This window comes from Heterocephalus glaber, unplaced genomic scaffold, assembly GCF_053883595.1.
Source record: "Heterocephalus glaber isolate CG9 unplaced genomic scaffold, H.glaber_assembly_v1.0 deba00000594, whole genome shotgun sequence".
In the NCBI taxonomy this organism is placed as follows: Eukaryota; Metazoa; Chordata; class Mammalia; order Rodentia; family Bathyergidae; genus Heterocephalus; species Heterocephalus glaber.
The window spans coordinates 16,614,587-16,633,888 of NW_028258151.1; the positions used below are offsets into that span (position 1 = coordinate 16,614,587).

At 50.1% G+C, this 19,302-nt stretch overlaps 2 protein-coding genes and 1 long non-coding RNA gene across 9 annotated transcripts in view; 1 reads left to right on the plus strand and 2 right to left on the minus strand.

Moving 5' to 3' along the window:
- Window positions 1–5,880, minus strand: part of Pc (pyruvate carboxylase) — a 119,689-nt gene extending 113,809 nt beyond the window's left edge. For 2 of the 5 annotated variants that reach the window (XM_004852268.4, XM_087204993.1), the window contains exons 1-2: window positions 5,739–5,880; window positions 304–337 (exon numbers count right to left, since the gene is read on the minus strand). The gene's annotated coding sequence lies outside the window, so the exon portion shown is untranslated. Of the gene's footprint in view, window positions 1–303; window positions 338–3,951; window positions 4,020–5,526; window positions 5,661–5,738 lie in introns of those variants that run through there. The other 3 variants (XM_004852269.4, XM_087204992.1, XM_087204990.1) reach the window with 3 other exon arrangements.
- CUNH11orf86 (chromosome unknown C11orf86 homolog) lies at window positions 5,618–19,301 on the plus strand. Of its 2 annotated transcripts, XM_004852262.3 has the most exons (6): window positions 5,618–5,753; window positions 7,454–7,524; window positions 12,425–12,620; window positions 12,857–12,986; window positions 17,444–17,767; window positions 18,462–19,301. In XM_004852262.3, the coding sequence occupies exons 5-6, from the start codon at window positions 17,519–17,521 to the stop codon at window positions 18,534–18,536; spliced, it is 324 nt and encodes a 107-aa protein (XP_004852319.2). In that variant the 5' UTR covers window positions 5,618–5,753; window positions 7,454–7,524; window positions 12,425–12,620; window positions 12,857–12,986; window positions 17,444–17,518; the 3' UTR covers window positions 18,537–19,301. The 2 variants fall into 2 exon arrangements, with proteins under 2 accessions (XP_004852319.2, XP_087061138.1); XM_087205012.1 differs by lacking the exons at window positions 5,618–5,753; window positions 7,454–7,524; window positions 12,425–12,620; window positions 12,857–12,986 and having other exon boundaries at window positions 17,474–17,767; window positions 18,465–19,301.
- The window catches only part of LOC106009974 (uncharacterized), a 31,607-nt gene continuing 26,754 nt past the window's right edge, over window positions 14,450–19,302 (minus strand). For both annotated transcript variants that reach the window (XR_001183917.3, XR_002397376.2), the window contains exons 2-3: window positions 15,665–15,750; window positions 14,450–14,986 (exon numbers count right to left, since the gene is read on the minus strand). This is a non-coding gene — a long non-coding RNA (uncharacterized LOC106009974). The remainder of the gene's footprint in view (window positions 14,987–15,664; window positions 15,751–19,302) is intronic.

Consider the following 19,302-nt stretch of genomic DNA (forward strand, 5'->3'; position numbering starts at 1 on the left):
ATGCTTCCTGTAAGAGCTTCATAGCCACCCCCTGCCCAGCTTCCAAAGCCACACCCTTTAGAAGGCCTCCTGCTATGGCTGGCCAGCTGCCAGCTAAGGCTAACAGGAAGCCAGATGTCACTTTTCTATGAAAATCAAGAAAGTCCAGAGACACAAGCTTAAATGGAGGTTTTCCAAAAATCAGAGCTCAGCCTTTTGTCCTGACAGAGCTTGAGACCTGACATGACAGGTCTGCAGCGTCTGCAGCTGCTCCCTCCGAAGTCCCCATACATGCCACTGGCCAGGGTTCAGGACAAGACTCACCCTCAGTGTTTTGTATCCTGAAGGCAGATCCTACCTAAAGGAAAAGGAAAAAAAAGAAAAAAGTGTTAACCTTGTTTCTCCAGGCACTCCCTAGAGAACCTAGGAAGGGTGATAACATAGATTTAAAAACCAGAGAAGAATGGCTTATATGCTTCCATCTCAGAGGGTTGGGGGGGGGCCCCAGGGCAGCAAAGGCTGAGGGTGTACCAAGCTCCACTGTCCAGCTGCCATCTGCTCTGTGACCCTCGAAGCTTGGTTCCTCATCTGTACAACGGGTACAATGCCAGGCATGGTGGCACACACCTGTAATCCCAGCACTTTGGAGGCTAAGGCAGGAGAATCACCACGAGTTTGAGGCCAGTGTAGGCTATATAGTCAGTTTAAAACCACCCTGAACTCCACAGTGAGACCTTGTCTCAAATAATAAAATAAAATAAAATAGGGCCGGGGATTTAGCTCAGTGGTCTCACTGCCTGCCTTGCAAGTGCAAGGTCCCAAGTTCGATTCCTGGTACCAAAAAAATAAAATAATATAGAGATGATAATAATACCCACCTCGCAGGCTTTAGAGGACTTTAGGGATAACACATACAAATGACTGCTCTGATGTTAATTACAAGTATGGCAGTAGCATCTAAGTAAAGCTATTGATTTGTTTTGTTTTTATTTTTTGAGACAGTGTCTCCCAGTGTAGCCCAAGCTGGCCTTGGAACTTGAGGCCATCCTCTTGCCTCAGCCTGAGATTACAGGCTGCGCCACCACGCCCAAAGTAAAGCTCTCGTCTGGCTTTCCCACAACACAAGAAATCTCAGAAATTGGTTTTTGTTGTTTTTTTTAATCTGAAATGCTTCTCCTTCCTATCCATCTCCATCCAGCCCCAGGCCCACTTCCTCTGCACAGCTGCCTCTAATCCTGAGATGTTACCTGTGCTCCTGATTCTGGGGCTCTGGCTCCTCTCTTATTCTGCAACTTGACACTAATGAAGTATTCCTACGTGACCTGCCACAAGTCTCCCATTTTCCTTCTGTTTCCACAAACCTTTTCCTGCAGAAGACCCCTCCCCACCATGTGTAAGAGAACATCCCATATTCGGGCCCACAGAGCCCATGGGTAGAGCCACTTTTCAGAGTTTACAGACTGCTTATTTTCCAAAGGCCACACCTGTGAAACAGCTCAACCCACAGGTTGATAAACAGCACAATTGGGCTGGGGACTTAGCTCAGTGGTTCCACCGCCTGCCTCGAAAGCACAAGGTCCCGAGTTCAATTCCCCATACCAAAAAATAAAAATAAATCAACAGCGCAATGGAGACATACACCAGTGAGCCATCAAAGGGACTGAGTGCATGTTTAGAGAAAACCAGTTGTCTTGGTAAATTATGTCCAGGCTGAAACTGAATATGTGAATATCTGAAATATTTACTGAGTTCACGCTTTGCACTAGGAACTATGCCAGAAGACACAGGCTGTCCCCAAAAAGTAAGTTAAACTGTTGGTAGTCAACTTTAGAAGACAAAAATGGGATGCCACGTGAGAGATGAGAAGAGACTCAGAGCCTAAAAGTCTAGGGCAAGTCCCAGCCATGTCACTTCCCAGCCATGTGACTCTGAGCAAGTTATTTCACCTCTGTGTGTATAATGGGGCTGACAAAGACCCCTGTCACCACATAGAGCACACACACAGGTTGGCTTTTATTACTATTGACAATAAACAGCTATTTATCATCATCAGTATTATTAAAAGTGAGAGCCCTCATCTGGCTGAGTAGATTTGGCAAGGCTTAATACAAGAAAGCCTTGAGGACCAGGGAGGTAGCTCAGTGGCACCGCACTTGGCTGGTCCTGAATTTGATCCCTGATACTGGGGGGTTGGGGGGAAGCCTTGAGTCTTAAGGAGTATTTTAACTTTGACAAAAAAAGGCCCTGCAGAAAGCAGTCATCAGGAAGGAGAGCAAAGAAGGGACAATAGCAAATGAGCTTGGGGAAACAAAATAGTCTCATAGAGGGGCTGAGGTGAGCCCAACAGGTAAACACCACATTAGAGAGCCTTGAATGCTAAGCCCAGGAAAGCCTCTCATTCAATAAGAGGAAATAGCTTGTTCTTTTTGTCACTTTCCTGCCATCTACTAGTAGCCCACCTCTTCTGGCAAATCATCCACAGCTAACACTAAAAGGCAACCAAGAGAAAGAGATAATGGGATGGCCAGACAGGCCTAGGTGTGGTTTCCATGCGTGGGAGCAGGCAACATGTCTCACTGCTGCGAAAGATGTCCCCAAACAAGAAATGGCCCCAAAGTAGGCACTTTCAGGTAGAAAGTGTAGGGGTCCCTTCAAAAGAGGGTAGGGAGCTACTGGGAGGCAGACAGAGAGAAGGTCTACACTAACCTCCACTGAAAACACTGACAACATCGACCTATAAGTGGTACCTGGCTTTCAGGAAGAATGCTAGAAAGAGGTGGGACTTCCTCTCAGACCTCTTGTCAGTGGCACTGGTCACAGCAGCCAAACGTGACTCCTTTCCATCTTCTCTAACTTCCATTCTTCTCTCCTCACTGGCTCTCCATTTGAGCTATTTTCTACTAATTTATCCAAACCTTTTATTAAGTGCCTACTTGTTTCCAGCACTATGTTAGGGACTGCAAGGACACGATGAAGAGGGACACAGACAGCAGTGACATAGAAGGAGAGATGTGAGTCTGAGGTCCAGAGTGATGTTGGGAGGACAGGCACCCAGCACAGTGCCTGGGGTCCTGGAAGTCACACAGAGGAAGCAAAGAGCAGGGCAAAAAGAGGGTGGGCAGCCTGCATTGGTAACTCAAGGCAGGAGGGATCCACCAAGGGTCACCAGGGGAGACCCTGGAGGTGAGGAGTGCCACAGGGAAGGATCAGCCAGGCTGCAGCAAGCTTTGGGAAGGAGAGAAGGTGCAGAAGGTTACATGGGGTAAGCTGGGGAGACTTTGGCTGGCAGCCTAAATTAATTCAAAAAACAGGCATTGAGCAACCATACTGAACAGAGCCCTTTCCCTAAGGGCAGGGCACAGGCCTTCCATGAGGAAAGAAAGGATCGCTGGACATGGCGGCACAAGCCTGTAATCCCAGCTACTTGGGAGACTGAGGCAGGAATATTACAAGTTCAAGCCCAGCCTGGGCATCTTAGTAAGATCCTGTCTCAGAATAAAAGAAAAAAAAGAAGGCTGAAGATGTAGCTTTGCATGCCCTGGGATGGTGAGGCACAGCCATGTAGCCCTGTAGTCCCAGTTACTAGGGAGGCTGAGGGAGGCATGAGGTTCATTTGAGCTCATCAGTTTAAGACCAGCCTGGACAACAGGGTGAAACGAGAGAGAGAGAGAGAGAGAGAGAGAGAGAGAGAGAGAGAGAGAGAGAGAGAGGAGAGAGAAGAAAGAAAATGGAATAAATTGGAGGAAAGAAAGAAAATAGCTCACAAAAGTGCATATTTAGCATGTTGCTCAGGTCTCTAGGTTTGATCCCTTGCATAAAAGGGGGGAGGGGTCTCAAGGAACCTCCTGGAACACAAATGGATACAATCTTCAGCTGAAGCCAGCTGCTGAGCCCTCCAAGCCCAGTCAAGCAGGCAACTGCCTTTGGGTCCAGTCTTACTTCCTCACTGTCTTACCTGCACTTTATCCTCACCTGGTTACATCTCCTGTGACCTGCAGAGTCCTCTTGTAACCTGCTATTTCCTCCACATCCTCCTTCCACCTCCTTCAGCTTTCCTCTCACAGGTTCTAAAACTCAAGTCTCTTGCATAATAAGACCTTTGCCACTCAAATCTAACATTTGCTTCACTGCCAATGGCATCAAAAAGGTTTACCACTCACCACCTCCAGGAAGCCAGCTCAAATTCATTCCCTTCTATCCTCAAGGCCATTTCTCCTCTGCCTTGCTTTACGATGTGGTCTGTCCTGATTTGTGAACTCCAATGAACTTCCTCTTCCATTCCTCCTTTGAGCTACACCTTGCTCTCTCTCCAGCTTTCTACAAATGTCTGTGGTGTGTTCACTTGCTGCTTGGGGTTTTTTCTCTCCTCTAACCAGTTTGTTGGCAGGATCAACCTCATCACCTACATCATATCTCAGCACCGAGCCTAGGGCTCTGAACATGGTAGGTATGCAAAGAATATGATTAAGAGTTATGGTGGTGCATGCCTATAATCCCAGCACTCAGAAGACTGAGGCAGGAGGATCGCTGTCAGTTCGAAGTCAGTCTGGGCTGCATAGTGGGTTCAAGTCCACCCTGAGCTACATAGCAAGACCTTGTCTCAAAAAACAAACAAGACTCCAAGAGTTAAGATGAAGAGGCAAACAGAAAGCTGCAGCTGCAACTGAAAAGCTGAGCACATCCCACAAGGATTTGGATCACATACAGGGAAAGGGTGAAATGGCAGAGGCCAGCCAGGACTAGGGGTGGCAGTGGATAAGGGAGTGACATGGAAGACACATGGCAAAGATTCTGGGGCCTCTAGTGACCCTGCAAGTGTTGGCATTTCTCAGAGCCTCAGTTTTCTCAGCTGCAGAACGGGTTAATGAGCCTTGGCCTACCACTCTCACGAAATGAAGAGGCAAACCGATTGTTAAGAAGTCCAAAGATCCCAGAGACCCAGGGACTTGGCTTAACTCCATCATTTGTGAGATGAAGAAAGAGCTTTCCAAAGGCAAAGTAGGTAAAGTAGTCACACGAGGAGGAACATGCAGGGCAGGTCATCAAAGCCAGGACTACTGCGTTCTTGCCCAGGAGGGCACTTATTGAACTCAATTCATCAACTACGAAAAGTTGTAGAAATAACAGGCTGAGCCCAGCTTCACCTCCTGAGAGGCCTTGGGCAAATAAATCACTGCATCTAAGCGCCTTACACTTTCTTCTACATCTGAACCAAGGTAGAAGCCTCGATTCCACTACATGAGGCAGAGAGCAGACAATCGTAACAAAGAAAATGCTCGCCTCAGACGTCACAGCTTTCATATATCCTCTATGACGGGAGCACAGATTTGGGTGCAAACATTCAGGGACCTAGAGCGATGCATTTCAGAGCTCCATGCATCAGTTTCTCTATCTGCAAAATGGACAGAAGAGCAGGATTGAGGTCGCCAGCAGCCGCCAGGCGGGCAGAAGGAGGTGTCGCCCGCGCAGGAGGGATGCAGGTTGGGCGGCGGGCCCCGGGCGGCATGCGGTGGGGCCCAGGCAGACAGGCAGGGGGCAGGTCCGCACCGTCCGTGTCCCAGCGGGAGGGGGAGGGACGCCGCACGTCCTGTCGTGTCGCGACGCACGCTGCCGTCTCCTAAAGCCGCCACTCGCGGAGCCCGCTCCGCTTTCGCGCGGGCGACCCTTACATAAGCGTCCCTGGCGGAGGCGCCGGAGCACGCCCACCCGCTCCGACCTGCCTCTGGAAGAGGAAGGACCAGAGCGCCGCGGACACTCACCTCCTCCCCGCCGCTGTAAGTCGTCGCCGCCGCTTCTAAGGCTACTGCCGCCACTGACAGGGAACAGCTGCGGTCTCCGCGCAACCGAACTTGCTGCAGTCCTGGCCCCGCCTCACGGACTTCTTATTGGTCCAGGCAGCCCAACCCCTCCTAGTATTGGGCAGTAGTCTCCGTCACTCACTGCTCCCCCGCTCAGGACTCCTCCCTATGCCCGCCTACCCGTCCCGTTTAAGCCTTGGCGCCCCACGTCAGCCCCGCCCCTCTCATCCCCGGTTGGCCTCTGGATTGGCGGCGAGGCGAAGAGAGCCCGCCCTTGGAGAACCACCGCCTACTCCTGGTGTCTCGGCAGCCTCACGTGTGCCTCGGGGCCGCGCCCCAACCCGCAATAGGCGGAAGTGGCCCGGTACCGACACGTCGTGATTGGCTGTCAGCGGGGGTGGGGACGTGCGATTCATTCACCCGAGTAGCACGTGTCTCCCCAAACCGCAAGCACAACAGAAGCTGCGGTGCTCTGGCATCCCGGCTTAAACCCGAATACACGTTAGAGAGTGGAGAAGTAGTAGCGGGAAAAGCATTTTCGAAGGGCGGAAGGAAGGAGAAAGCCTTGGTGCCACCTGGCCTTACGTGATTGCTTCCTTTAGCAGCGATGTGGGTGTTGATGGTGGTCAGCAGTCTGCCTGTGTCACCTTGGGCGAGTAGCTTCATCTCTGCCTGTGTCACCTTGGACGAGTAGCTTCTTCTCTCTGAGCTTCTGTTTTTTAATGTGCAAAGCGAGCCCCTCAGGACCTAAGGGGTTTAGAAGTCTTGGTTGGCATACAGTAGAAAATCTTAAATTGGGCTCTGTGCCAACCAGGGAATAGAGAAGTGACCAACACAAACCAAAATTTCATCCTATGAGTGAGAGGAGACTGACAACAAACAAAATATACAGTGCATCAGATGGTGATCAGGACAAGGAGAAAAAATAATTTGCTGCAGAGAAGAGGATCAGGGAATGTGAGAACATCGTGTTAACTAGTAATTGCTTTTTGAGCAGGGAGAGAGATACTGTATTATGACTCCCTCTTCTTGGACTTTATTATGTATTACGTAAAGAATTTGTCATGCCAGACAGGCATAGTGGCACATGCCAGTAATCCCAGCACTTGGGAGGCTGAGGCAGAAAGATCGCTGTAAGTTCAAGGCCAGCCTGGGCTACATAGTGAGTTCAAGGCCAGCCTAAACTACATAGTGAGACCCGGTCTCAAAAAACCAAAAAGAAAAGAAAGAGAGGAAGAAAGAAAGTGTTTGTCATGCTAACTTCTTTGTCCTTCCTTCCACCTATCCTGCAGAACCCCAACCCTGGATGGATCCAACACAGCTAATTTAGCAGCACAACAGGGGTTTAAATTTCAATTTTCAGATACACACATTCTTTTGATCAGCATACACCTCTTGAGTACCTACTATTGTGCTTAGTGGTGGTATGCTGGAGACGGTGGTGGGCAAGAAATCTTAGAGCCCACATTCTATTGGACACCCAAGTCCGCTTTTTTGCGGGGGAGAGGTGGTAGTGGTGGTGGTACTGAGGATTGAACCCTGGGCCTTCACATTGAGCTACATGCCCAGCTTACTGTTTATTTATTTAAAGACAGGATCTCCCTAAATCTCTAACTACTGAGATTACAGGTGTAAATCACCATGTTTAGTTACTTTTTTTTTTTTTTTCCTTTCAGGAAAAGAGTTGAAGCTATGTGAACTTGGGCATGTCCCCTCTCTATCTGGGCTGGATTTTCACATAAAACAGGTGAGACATAATGGACACAGAGTGTGATTTACTTATTGTCCCTATTACTCTTGTAGTCCATGCCTACCTTATGACCTTATCACTTCCTGTCTGTATCTTATCCCCCCAGCTGTGTGCCTGCAAGACATGGGTCCTTGTATCCTTCACAGGGCAAGGCCCTGCTTTAGGACTGGCCATTCAATAGGGGTGGGTGCAATAGTGACTGGGTGGCACAATTCTGGTTGTTCCCTGGGAACTCATGTTCAGATCAGAGAGCAAGTGGCTCCACCCATGTTCAGATGACTCCTACATCACCAGCAATTGATTTAGATCTGAACAAACATGCTGGTGCACACCTGTAATCCTAGCACTCAGAAGGCCGAGGCAGTAGGATCATGAGTTCAAGGCCATCCTGGGCTACATGGTGAGTTCAAGGCCAGCCTGAACAACATATAGAGACCCTGTCTCCAAAAAAAAAAAAAGAAAGAAAGAAAGAAAGAAATTGAGTAGAACTAGAAAATGGACTGTTGTGTGGATTCTTATCAGCTAGCTCCTGCATCTATATTATCTAGCACAATTAGACGGAAATACAAGGCACCTTCCCATCCAGCCTCTCATCCTACCCTCAGGATGAGTTCCCCAAAAGGACATAGTTGGGAAAGTATTTAATTCCAGACACAAAAACTTCTGCCTAGCCAACAGCTTGGATGTGGAGTCCACCATGGTTGGGAAAAACATTTCTCAGCTGGGCATGATGGTACAAACTTATAACCCAGAAGCACTCACGAGGCAGGGGCAGGAGGATCTGGAGTTCAAGGGCTATATATTGAGACCCTCTCTCAAAAAATAATATGAAGAAAAAGGAGAAGGAGGAGGAGGAGGCCATGGAGGAGAAGCATCTCTCTCTGTACCACCAGTGACAGAATCTCCTTGGTACCTGTTGCCTGTGTGAAACACAGATTGTTGAGCTGCGCCCCATCACTCTTATGCATATTAACCAGAGGCCTTGGAAGCATCAGCAGAGTCACCAAGGTCAATGAAACCCTTCTCCAGAAAATGAGAGCCCTGCATTGCATTGGTAGTTTTAGGAGCTTTCCAAATGGGTCTAATGTGGGTTGGTGTTGAGACCCACTGAAAGGCATAGAAAAGTATAGCCCCGACTTCCACTGTGGAAGAATGGCCCCAGCTCTTTAAAACCCAAACCAGACAGATTCCTGGACCTACCCCACCCCTGTAGATTATGAGTCAGTAAATCTGAGGCAAGGCTGGGAATCTTTTTAGTCATTTTTCCAGTTGTCTTTTTTCTTTCTTTTTTTTTTTTTTTTGGTACCAGAGATCAAACTCAGGACCTTGCGCTTTCAAGGAAGGCGGTGGTACCACTGAGCTAAATCCCCAGCCCTTCCTCTTGGCTTTTTAAAATCAGCCCCTAACTGATTCTAGAGACATGGGAAGCTTGGGAAACTGAGTTCTTGGGAGACTGAGGCAGACGGTGAGGCCAGACAGAAGGGCTGGCCAGGAGTTTGGCTCTGGCACACAGCACAGAAGCAGCAGGATTCTGTCAGGAGGGAAGTAATGTCCCAGAAGTCTGGAATGTAGCTCTGCCTATTGCTTCTTAGTGTTGTCCATTTTCTGGAAAGTTCTTGGGGTTTTTTGTTTGTTTGTTTTTCTTCTATTCCCCATCCCCTCCTCACATTTGAATATCAAGAATTGAGGGGGTTTTTGGGTTTGTTTTTCTTTTCTGAGACAGGGGTCTCACTGTGTAGTTCAGGCTGGCCTCGAACTCCTGACAATCCTCCTGCCTCAGCCTCTCAAGTGCTAGGATTATAGGCCTGTGCCACCATACCCAGGCAAGATTTGAGTTTAAACCAGATAAGGTGGTGCACACTTGTAATCTCAGTCAACACTCAGGAGGCTGAGGCAGGAAGATTTTGAGTTTGAGGCCAGCCTGGACTACATAGACCCTGTCTTAAACAAAACAAAAAAGAACTGATTTAGCACATAGAAGGTGCTTAATAAATAGTTGGCAAGGGCCAGGGCTTTAGCTTAGTGGTTCTGCCACCTGCTTTGCAAGCGCGAGGTCCTGAGTTCGATCCCTGGTACCATAAATAAATAAACAAATAAATAGTTAGCAAATAAAGCCATGGGAGTCATCTACTCATGCTTAGCAGTGAAAATGCCTGACATAGATGGGTCTGTCCCAGAGGCCAAGAGTCCAGTGAGAGAGGCAGGAGTCCAGAGGGCACCCACATTTAAGGGAGAGGGAAAGTGAAAGATGTAACAACCTGGAACAGGCCAGGGCAGGTCAAGGAGCATGAATGGTGAGGGGTAAACTCACCAGAGGGGACTTTGACAGCCTGGGCCAACCAGGAGGAAAATGAGATTCAGTCCCTGCCCAGCCTTTAGCACCACTCACTGGAGTGGGTGTGAACAATGAGCTGTCTTCCCTGTCTCAAGCTCCTCCCAGGCCAGTGGGGTATGGGGGAGGACAGACCACTAACCACTTGCCTTCAAAGCAGTGTAGCACTGTGCTGAAGATAATGACCAGAGGCCCAGGGACTCCAAGGAGGGGCCCCTGATCCCATGTGAGGGGGCTTGGAGGGCTTCCTGAAAGAGGCAATGCCTGCTTGCACAGAGAGAAGGGAAGGTGACTGTACTGAAAAACAATCCTATGCAGAGGGAAAGGCCCAGGAAAAGGCAGGGTGGCATGACAGGGTGGAGGAAAGGAGTGTCATGCCACTGCAGCACAGCAACAGAGCTCACCAGCACATTCAGGGAGCAGTGTGGAGGCCCAGGAGCAACTAGCAACAAGAAGAACAGAAGTCAGCAGCAGACACCCTGAGCCCAGGAACAGCCCACCCAGAGACCCAGATGGCTTCACCCTGACAGCTCACAGAGCAGCTGAGGTGTGGCAACTCTTCCCTCCCAGGATGGCAGAAGAGGAATGAGCAAGTTCTGGCAGCTGGAGTCTGGAGGGCCTGGCTGCCATTAAGAAGGCAGGGTGACCTTTGATGAAGAGCCAGGCCAGGCTGCTTGACCTCAGTGAAGACGCCTGAGACTGCAAGAGGGAAGGACAGAACACTCCTCAGGGGCCGAAATGTGTCTTCTCTTCTAAGCCACTTGGACCCCTTGGTGTGTGTGACAGGCCAGGGCAGCTCAGGAATAGCTCTTCTGCTCTTTTTGATATGTTTCCTTCACCCTAGGTCTGCGAGAGGGACAGGCCACTCCACTGGGGCCTTGGGATGGCTCCCTACACAACCACCACTAAGCCATGCTGCACTTTTGTGACAATGAGGGTGGCACTTAGTGGCCCCTTCTTAGGGCCACCTCCCATCAGCCAGGAGCATTTGTGCTGTGTGGAAATTGTACAGCTGTGTAAGACAGCCTTGTACCCATGCCCAGGTGAGGTTTTCAGGTTGGGGGACCCCCAGTACTTTCTCAACTGTGGTACCAGGTTCCTTTACCCATGCCTCCCTTTCCAAAGGACTCTCCCTGTGTTCCTGGCCTCCTCCTGCTCTGGTCAGTCTGGACTCCTCTATCGGACACATGGGGCCATCATGAATCTCCACAAGACGTTCGGACCTCCCACTGGCCACAGTGGGCCTTGGTCTATAATCCAGGCCTCAGTCTCCCCCTATTCTCTTGGGCTGCGAAGTCTCTGCCAGCTCTAAGACCTTCCCTCCTCCATTTCCACGCCTCTGAATGTGAAGTCGCCAAGAAACAAAGAGAAAGACAAAGGGACAGGTTAGCCACCCCACAGCGCTCCCAAGTTTACTGAGGTGGCACCAAAGCAGGCACTTCCCCTTACCCCGAGCCCACTCTGTGCCATAGCTAGCAAGCAGCTTCTGCCCTCTTGGACTCCTGCTTTGAGGCCCACATGCCCAATCCCAAGTCCCCAAGGAGGAGGCTCCTCACTACTGCCCTACCCCTTCACCAGGGTGCCAGGTCCATACAAGCTGCTGCCCTCTGGCTGGACAGACAGGGATGGACCACCTCCCCACTCCAAGCTGTAGCTCCTCTGCTTCCCCAGTGGCCCTTGGAAGCAACAGAGGTGCTGTACCCATTTTCCAGGTATGGGCACTGAGGCTCAGAGAGAAGTCACTTCTCGTCTTGTCACAGGGCAAGGGGCCAAGTCAGGGACCACTAGGAGATGCTTTCTTTGCTTTATTGGCCATCTGGGAAAAGAGAAAGCAAGAAAGTGTAGAATGCAGCTCTCAAACAAAGGGCTTTGTTTTGACATTTGCATCCTAACAACAGTCCTCAAAGGCAGAAGGGCCTTGAACAATCATGTTTCCAAGATGTTCCAGGCCTGTCTATGCAGTAGGCTTGCATTGTGGCCCAATAATTGGTACATGGTTTTGTTGTTTGTTTGTTTTGCAGTACCAGAGACTGGACGCAGGTCTTTTGCACTTAGCTCCCCGGTCTTTTTATTTTGAGACAGGGTTTAGCTAAGATGCTAAGTTGCCCAGGCTGGGCTAGAACTGGAGATCCTCCTGCCTCAGTCTTGCAGAGTGCTGGAATTACAGGCATGTACCACCACACATGGCTGCAATTGGTGCTTTTTAACAAGGGAAGTTTGGTGGGGGACCCAGGTTAGAACTGCTCAGCTCCATTTCACAAATAAGAAAAAGGATCAGATAAAGGGACAGACCCACCTTCAGCAGTCACTAGGTCCTGTCTAATTGAAGGTGTTCAAGAGCACCTGTGTTACTGCCTCTGAAACTCACAGAGCTCAATTGCTTTCTCTGTACTCAGAATAATCCTACCCTAATCCCTCAGAGCACTGTTGAAATTAAATACAACTGCATACCGGAAGCCCTTAGCTCAGTGCCAAGCACATAGCAAGGGCTCACCACCTGGGTGCTTTTATAATAGTTTTTCCAGCAGTAGTGTTAGTGTTTACCATTCACTTTGATTTCTCCAGGTGATTAAGTGGCCAGACTCTGGCCCTGGACCTGACAGCCTCGGATTTCAGCTTCCTGTGGGGACATGAAAACCAAAAAAGTGGACATGTTTGGTACCACTGTTCTGAATTTTAAAATCTTTTTTTTTTTTTTTTTTGATACCGGGGATCGAATTCGAGTCCTTACACTTGCACAGCAGGCAGAAAAACCACTGAGGTAAATCCCCAGCCCCTAAATTTAAAAATCTTGGGTCCCCAATAATCTGAATTATGAGTTGATCAGGCAAAGAGTAGAGTCACATTACCAGCTAAATATATACCAATGGTTTTCATTTAAATCTGCACAATCTCTCGCCAAATTTTTAAGGAGAAAATCCAGTGGCCTATGATTAAGCCTATAGCTCTGGCCAATCATCCTAGAGGACACTGGAAGACCCAGACTCCCACCCACAGATGGTGGAACCTAGTTTCCTGAAGACTCTGGGTGCTGACTGGACTCACTGGGGCTGGATTCCTGCCTGACTGTGCTTCTGTTATTTCATCTGAACAGCAGGATAAGCTCCCGAGTGGTGCAGTGACAGAGGTAAGACTCCTGGGGTGGAGAGTGTGCTCCATCCTGACTGCCTCCTGGGGCAGCTCAGATTCTCAAAGGCCTACAGTGCAAGCTTCTATCTGACTTTCCCAGGGCAACCCTCTGTGCTCAACTCTCACCTCCGTCTGTGCTTGCACCGGTCCTCTGTGCCCTGGAGGCTGAGCACCAATGCTACCTCCTCCCAGAAGCCTGCCTGGATTCTCCCCATTCCCCAGCCATTCTCTTCCGTGCACCCTCAGCACTTGTCATCTGTCATAAGTCATCCTCCTGATGTACATGAGAATCCCTCCATTTCCACAGACTCTGACTTCACCTGCCTCACTCCAAGGCCTCACCAAACAAGTCTGGCCCAGTATTGTGTAGAAGTGGTTTGATCTCACTGGTTCACCTTCTAGGTAACCTGCCCCAATGTGCAGCCTGCTCGGGTATCTAAGCCACATTACAGCTTTAAATGGCTTTGATATTTAGGAAATAGATACCAATGTGTTTCATCAGTCTTGTGCTTCTATTCTCTGTACATTTTAACCTCTCTGAAATGGGGCTATATGTTCTGATGAATGGGCAGTGGGTATTCTTTCTTAATGATGTGTGAAATGACACTGCCTTCCATCAGTGCTACCTTAGATCTGGTGAAGAAAGGTATAATCCCATTTGATTGCTGAGAAAGTTTAGGAGCATGAGTTTGAGCCACTTCCCAAGGCACATGGCCAGCATGTGAAAGAACAAAGCTTTAAACTCAGGCAGTGAGGTGGGATTTGGAAGCCCAGGTCTTTGTGCCAGGCACTCTCAGAGATGTTCCCAGTGACCCCAGCCTGCTGGTGTTCACATCTTTGTGTGACCCCCTCCCCTTGAGGCTAGGCTGCACCTAATGACTGGCTGCTCCGAAGAAATAGAATACAGCAGAAATGATGGGCTGTCACTTCCGAGATTAAGTCCCTGGGGATTCTGGCTTCTGTCTTGTTTCCTCTCTCTGGCCTGCTCTCTTGCTCACTCTGATTGAAGACAGCTGCCATGCTGTAAACTACGCTTTGGAGAGGTTGAAGGAGCAACAGCCAACTCAGCCCAGTCCAGCAAGCTGAGGGTAGGGGAATTCTGTTACGAATGGCAAGGGTGAGCTTGGAAGCCCATCCGCCTGCAGCAGGACCTGGAAAAGGCCTTTGTGGTAGCCTGGAGAGACTCTAAGCCAGAGTCCTGCTAAGCCATGTCTGATTCTGGTCCCACAGAAACTGAAATAATAAACGTGTACTTGCCTAAGTCACTAAGTTTGTTTTAAGCCACTAAATCTCATTTAAACTACCAGGTTTAAGTGATATTAACAGAGGGATTAGCTCCAGAACCTGTGCAAATGCTCAAAAAATAGTGGTTATAACCACAGGAGAAGGAGGAAAAGGCAATGCAGCCTGGTCCCTTGGCCTGCACTTCTCACCCTACAAGTAATTTGTCACACAACAGTGCACAACTAATAGTCTCCTGTATTTAACACCAGGTATTTATACTGTCGGGTCCTGGGGGCACAGATGAAAACAGTGTAGTTCGTACCTTCAAGGAATGCCTGGTCTGCTGGGGGAAAGCACGTGTGTGTGCTGGTACTCCATGGGCTTTGGAGACCTGAAGAGGGGGCACCCACCTTACCCAGCCCAGAGGGCTCTGGGAGGAGTCATTCCCAGAGCTGAGGTGCTGAAAGGTGAGAGCACTGGCCAGGTGAGGAAGTCAGGAGGTAGTAGGGAGGAAGGATAGGAATATGTATTTTCTTTTCTTAGTGGATGGGAGAGAGTGTCTGAAGATTACAAATTTAGTAGGAGTGTTCTGCAGCTGTGTGCTTGATGCATACACAGGCCAGTGATTCAGCCCGGCACATCTCAAAAGTCTGTGAGTCAGCAGGCTCCTCCTGATGCAGGCTCAGGAGAGGGGATTGGAGACTGCCTATGCGGAGGTTCAGGCGCTGAGGGGTGGATGATGGCCAAGCTGTCTTCTAACTGGGTTGGGGTGACCTGGAGGTTAAACAGAGGAAGGTAGGCAGGGTTGGAATAAACGAGCTCGGAGCCACATCAGGATCAGTGTTTGGGACAGGTTGGGGCAGAACATCAAGGCCCCTTTTTGTCCATTCTCTTCAGAGGCCCTAGCTTAGTGCCTTTGAGTAAGAGGTGAGCCTGGAAGACCTTGAGAGACCCTTCCCTAAGACAGGTGTGCTGGTGCCCACCTGTAATCCCAGCACTTGGGAGGCTGAGGCAGGGGGGTCACAAGTTGGAGCCCAGCCATGGCACTTAGTGATTTAGTGGGAGCCTGTCTCAGAATTTTAAAAAATCATAAGCGCTGGAGAGAGGGAAAGTCCTTACCCAAGGACAGCCCAGAAAGTGAGAGGGAGGAAAGGAGCAAGGCCAGGCCCAGGGGACGAAGATGAGGTGGGCCAAGAGTTGCAGCTAGCACTTCCCTGACTGTCATGGTGGCCTGTGTGGCAGCCCAGTCGTGGAGGAGGTGAGGCTCCTGGCTCCCATCCTCCCTCTGTCACCAACACAGGTAGGAGAACAGAGTGGTAGAAACATGGGCTTCAACGTAGGAGCCCCAGCACTGCCACTTACCAAGGGTGCTCTCTGGCTGGCTGCTTGCTCTCTGTGAGCCTCCGTTTCCTAATCTATAAAATGGAACAAGTTGGGCATGGTGGTACATACCTTCAGACCCAGCTAGCCAGGAGCTGATGCAGGAAAATCACTCAAATCTAGGAATTTGAGGACAGCCTTGGCCACATAGCAAGACCCTGTCAAAAAAACAAAACAAAAAAAAAAAAAACATAAGCTCAGTGTGGAGACACAATGTCTATAGCCCCAATACTCTAAGAAGGTGAGGTAGGAGAACTGAGAGAATTCAAGCCCAGTCTGGGCAACTTAACAAAGCTATGTCTCAAAAATAAATAAGTAAATAAATAAAATTTTGAAACAGGACTGGGGATGATAGCTCAATGTTAAGGTCCTAGTTTCAATTCCACCCAGAAAAAATAAAATAAAATCCCCACCTCAGAGGACTAACGTAATGTTTAAATGAAATCCATAGAGAAATTAGCTCCAAAACCAGAAAAGTGCTCAAAACTAAAAGGAGTATGCCACGGATGTATGAGGTTCCTTCAGCCTTGACATCCTCTGATTCTAGGGATTCTGCTGGCCCCCTCAAGAGCCCCTTCTCTTCCCCCTGCCTGTGGGACAGAGCTGCTGGCAGTCTTACTTTGAGAGGCAGCCACCTTCATGACTTCAGTTTCTTTCTCCTTCTTCTCCTTCTCCTCCTCCTTCTTTTCTGAGATGAGAGTCTCAATATGTAGCCCAGGGGGACCTTGAACTTTTTATCCTCCTGTTTCAGCCTCCTAAGTGCTAGGCTTACAGGTGTAGCCCCCAGCTCAGTTTCAGTTTATAACCAAGATGACCCATTTTATAGATAAGGAGACTGACCAAGAGAGGAAGGAGTTTGCCAGTCATAACGAATACCACCAACTCTCTTTTACTGAGGGCTTGCTGTAGGTATACCAGGCTATGCTGTGCTGGATTTTAGGAGCAGAACTAGGCCTGGAAAAAAACTAGGCCAGGGAAGAGGATTACAAGTTAGAGCCCAGCCTGAGCCACTTAGTGGCTTAGCAAGACCTTGTATCTAAATAAAAAGTTAAAAAGTAAGGATTGGGAATATAGCTCAATGTAAAAGCCCTGGGTTTAATTCCTCAGTAGCTAAATAATAATAAAAACGGCTGGGGATGTAGTTCCAGGGTTCAATCTCCAGTAGTGGAAAAAAAGAGAAAAAGAAAGAAAGAAGGGGGGGGGGGAAGGAAGGAAAGAAAGAAAGAAAGAAAGAAAGAAGAAAGATAGGGCCTAGCCTGGTGCCATACTACTTTTTAAAAAAATTTCTAGTGTAGTAAATACACCTAACACAAAATTTCCCACCTTAGCCTTTTCAGTGGACAGTTCAGTGGAGTCACATTCCCTCATAATGTTGAGCACCCCACCTCTGGAGCCCTTATCCTCCTTGTCAAACTGAAAACCCACAGCCATTAAACAAGACCTCTCCACAGCCCAGCCACTGTGTGACTGCGCTAGGTTGGAGCTGTCCTGGTTCATCAGAATATGTCTCTGAGTTGCTATGGGGCCACCTGTGTTCAGTGTCAACAAGATGAGTGGTGTGGACAGACCAGGCCACAGGGGTTCAGAGGAGGCAGAGCTCTTCCAGAGCAGGGTAGTCAGGGAGGGCTCCCTGGAGGAGGAGGAAGGGGGGAGGGGAGGGAGAGGAGGGGGAGGGGAGGAAGGAGGATGAGGTGGGGGACAAGGAAGGCACACTAAGAACCAGTCCCTTGGTCTCCACTCCTTGCCCCAGAAGGTGGGGTGGCAGTGGAGAGAGTGACTCAGAGATGCTCAGCCCGTGGCCTGCCCTTTGGTTTACAATCGCCTCCTCAGCAGCACCAACCTTTGCCCCAGGAGATCACCTGTCCGACGGTTGGAGGTGGCAGACCATCCAGGTGGCTCGCCAGGGGAACGGAAGCCTCCAGAGCTATGAGAACGGGGCTTCGCAGCTGCTCCTTGCAAGGACGGCCCTCCTATGGGAAGTTCCGGGAGGGACAACTCTGGCGGGCACTGAGCCTCCGGCGGGGCCGTAAGTCCAGGTCCCAGGGCCTGGATGGAGGCCCAGAAGGGCTGGAGGCCTCTGCTCAGGAGAAGCTGCCCGGGAGCCTGGGGGACACAGAGCAGCTGATCCAAGCCCAGCGACCAGGCAGCCGGCAGTGGTTGAAGCAGTACCAACAGGTATGGCTGAGGGTTGAAAGAAGGGCGGTGCCCTTGCAAAAGAGAGCAGGGCTCCCAGGAGAGGTACTAGGGCTGCAAAGGCCCAGAGCAGACGCACACAGGCTGGGGACCAGGAAGACTGCACAGTAGTCTGGAGGCGAGACTAGAGAGAGAGGCACCCAGGGGTCATATTTAAGAGGGCCCTGAAATTGTTCAGGATTTTCCCACGGACACTGGGGAGTCACTGAAGATTTTAGGCTGGGGATGGGTGTGTGTGTATATGTATGTGATATAGTCAGAGCTGGGGGTTTTTTGTTTATTTGTTTGTTTTGGTACCAGGGATTGAACTCAGGTCCTTGCGCTTGTGAGGCAGGCAACGGAACCACTGAGCTAAATCCCTGGCCCAAGTCAGAGCTGTTTTAAGATGCTCGATGTGCTATATAGTATGTTGGATGGGTCATACAGCAAGAGGCAAGGAGATCAGCCAGCGCGTCTTCCCCAGGGTTACATTTTGTTCCCCTCTTACCCTGGGGAAAAGGAGAGATCCAGACCACCTTGGGAGAGGTGTGAGGCTGCTGGCCTTGCTTCTAGGAAAAAGGACTGTGAGGGGCACTTTTCCCTGGGGTCTACCCCCACCTCGTGGCTGTGTGTAGAATGGCACCCCAAGCCCACCACTCTGCCCTGGGCCCTCATCTCCCCCACCCTCGTCTTCCAGCAGGTGCGGAGAAGGTGGGAGAGCTTTGTCGCCAGCTTCCCCCAGGTGACCTTGAGTCAGTCGGCCTCCCTGTAGCTCCCGATGGACACCACCAGCTAGCAGTCCTGGAGGATGGCAGCCCCTTGCTGACCTGCCTCTCTGCGGCTCTTCTGAATTATGGACTGCTCCAGCCTTCGCCATGCGGCCCAAGGAGGCCCCTCTCCAGCCCACTCAAAGCCCCATGTGGCTGCCCCTAGGCCCTGGCCCTCCCACTCCAGGGCTGGCTCTCAGCAAAGACCCCAGTGGGGCTGGGGAGAAGGGGTCAGCTCTGTGCCCTCTGGGCTTGGAGCCCCCAGCACTATGATACACATGACTAGGTCTTAGGAGCCTGGCTAGAAGTGGAGGTGTCAATGGCCCCAGCCCCACACAAGACCCTACAAGATCAGTCACCTCCTTCCAGGACAGAGCTTGAGGAAGCTAGACTTATAGCTGAAAGGCTCTTAGACAGACGTCACTTGGTCACAGGTCCTACCTGCTGCTGGTCAGCTGCTAGTGAGGGGACAGGATACAGATACCTATCTGGACAGTGAGCCCTCGAGGGCAAAGATCATGTCTGGGAAGCCCTCAGTTCTGGCCAGTCTCTGGCCAAAAGACCCCACCTGTTTGCTGCTGCCTTCAGGCCTCAAAGTATCCCAATGAAGGAAGCAAGGAGAGCACATGTCGCTCTCCATGTGACAGAAGGGAAACTGAGGCCGGGAGGGCGGGGGAGAATCTATTATTTTTGCCATCTCTCACCCCACTTACCCACACCAGTCCCCAACCCTGGGGCTAAACACGGGAATAAAGATATGCTACACTGAAG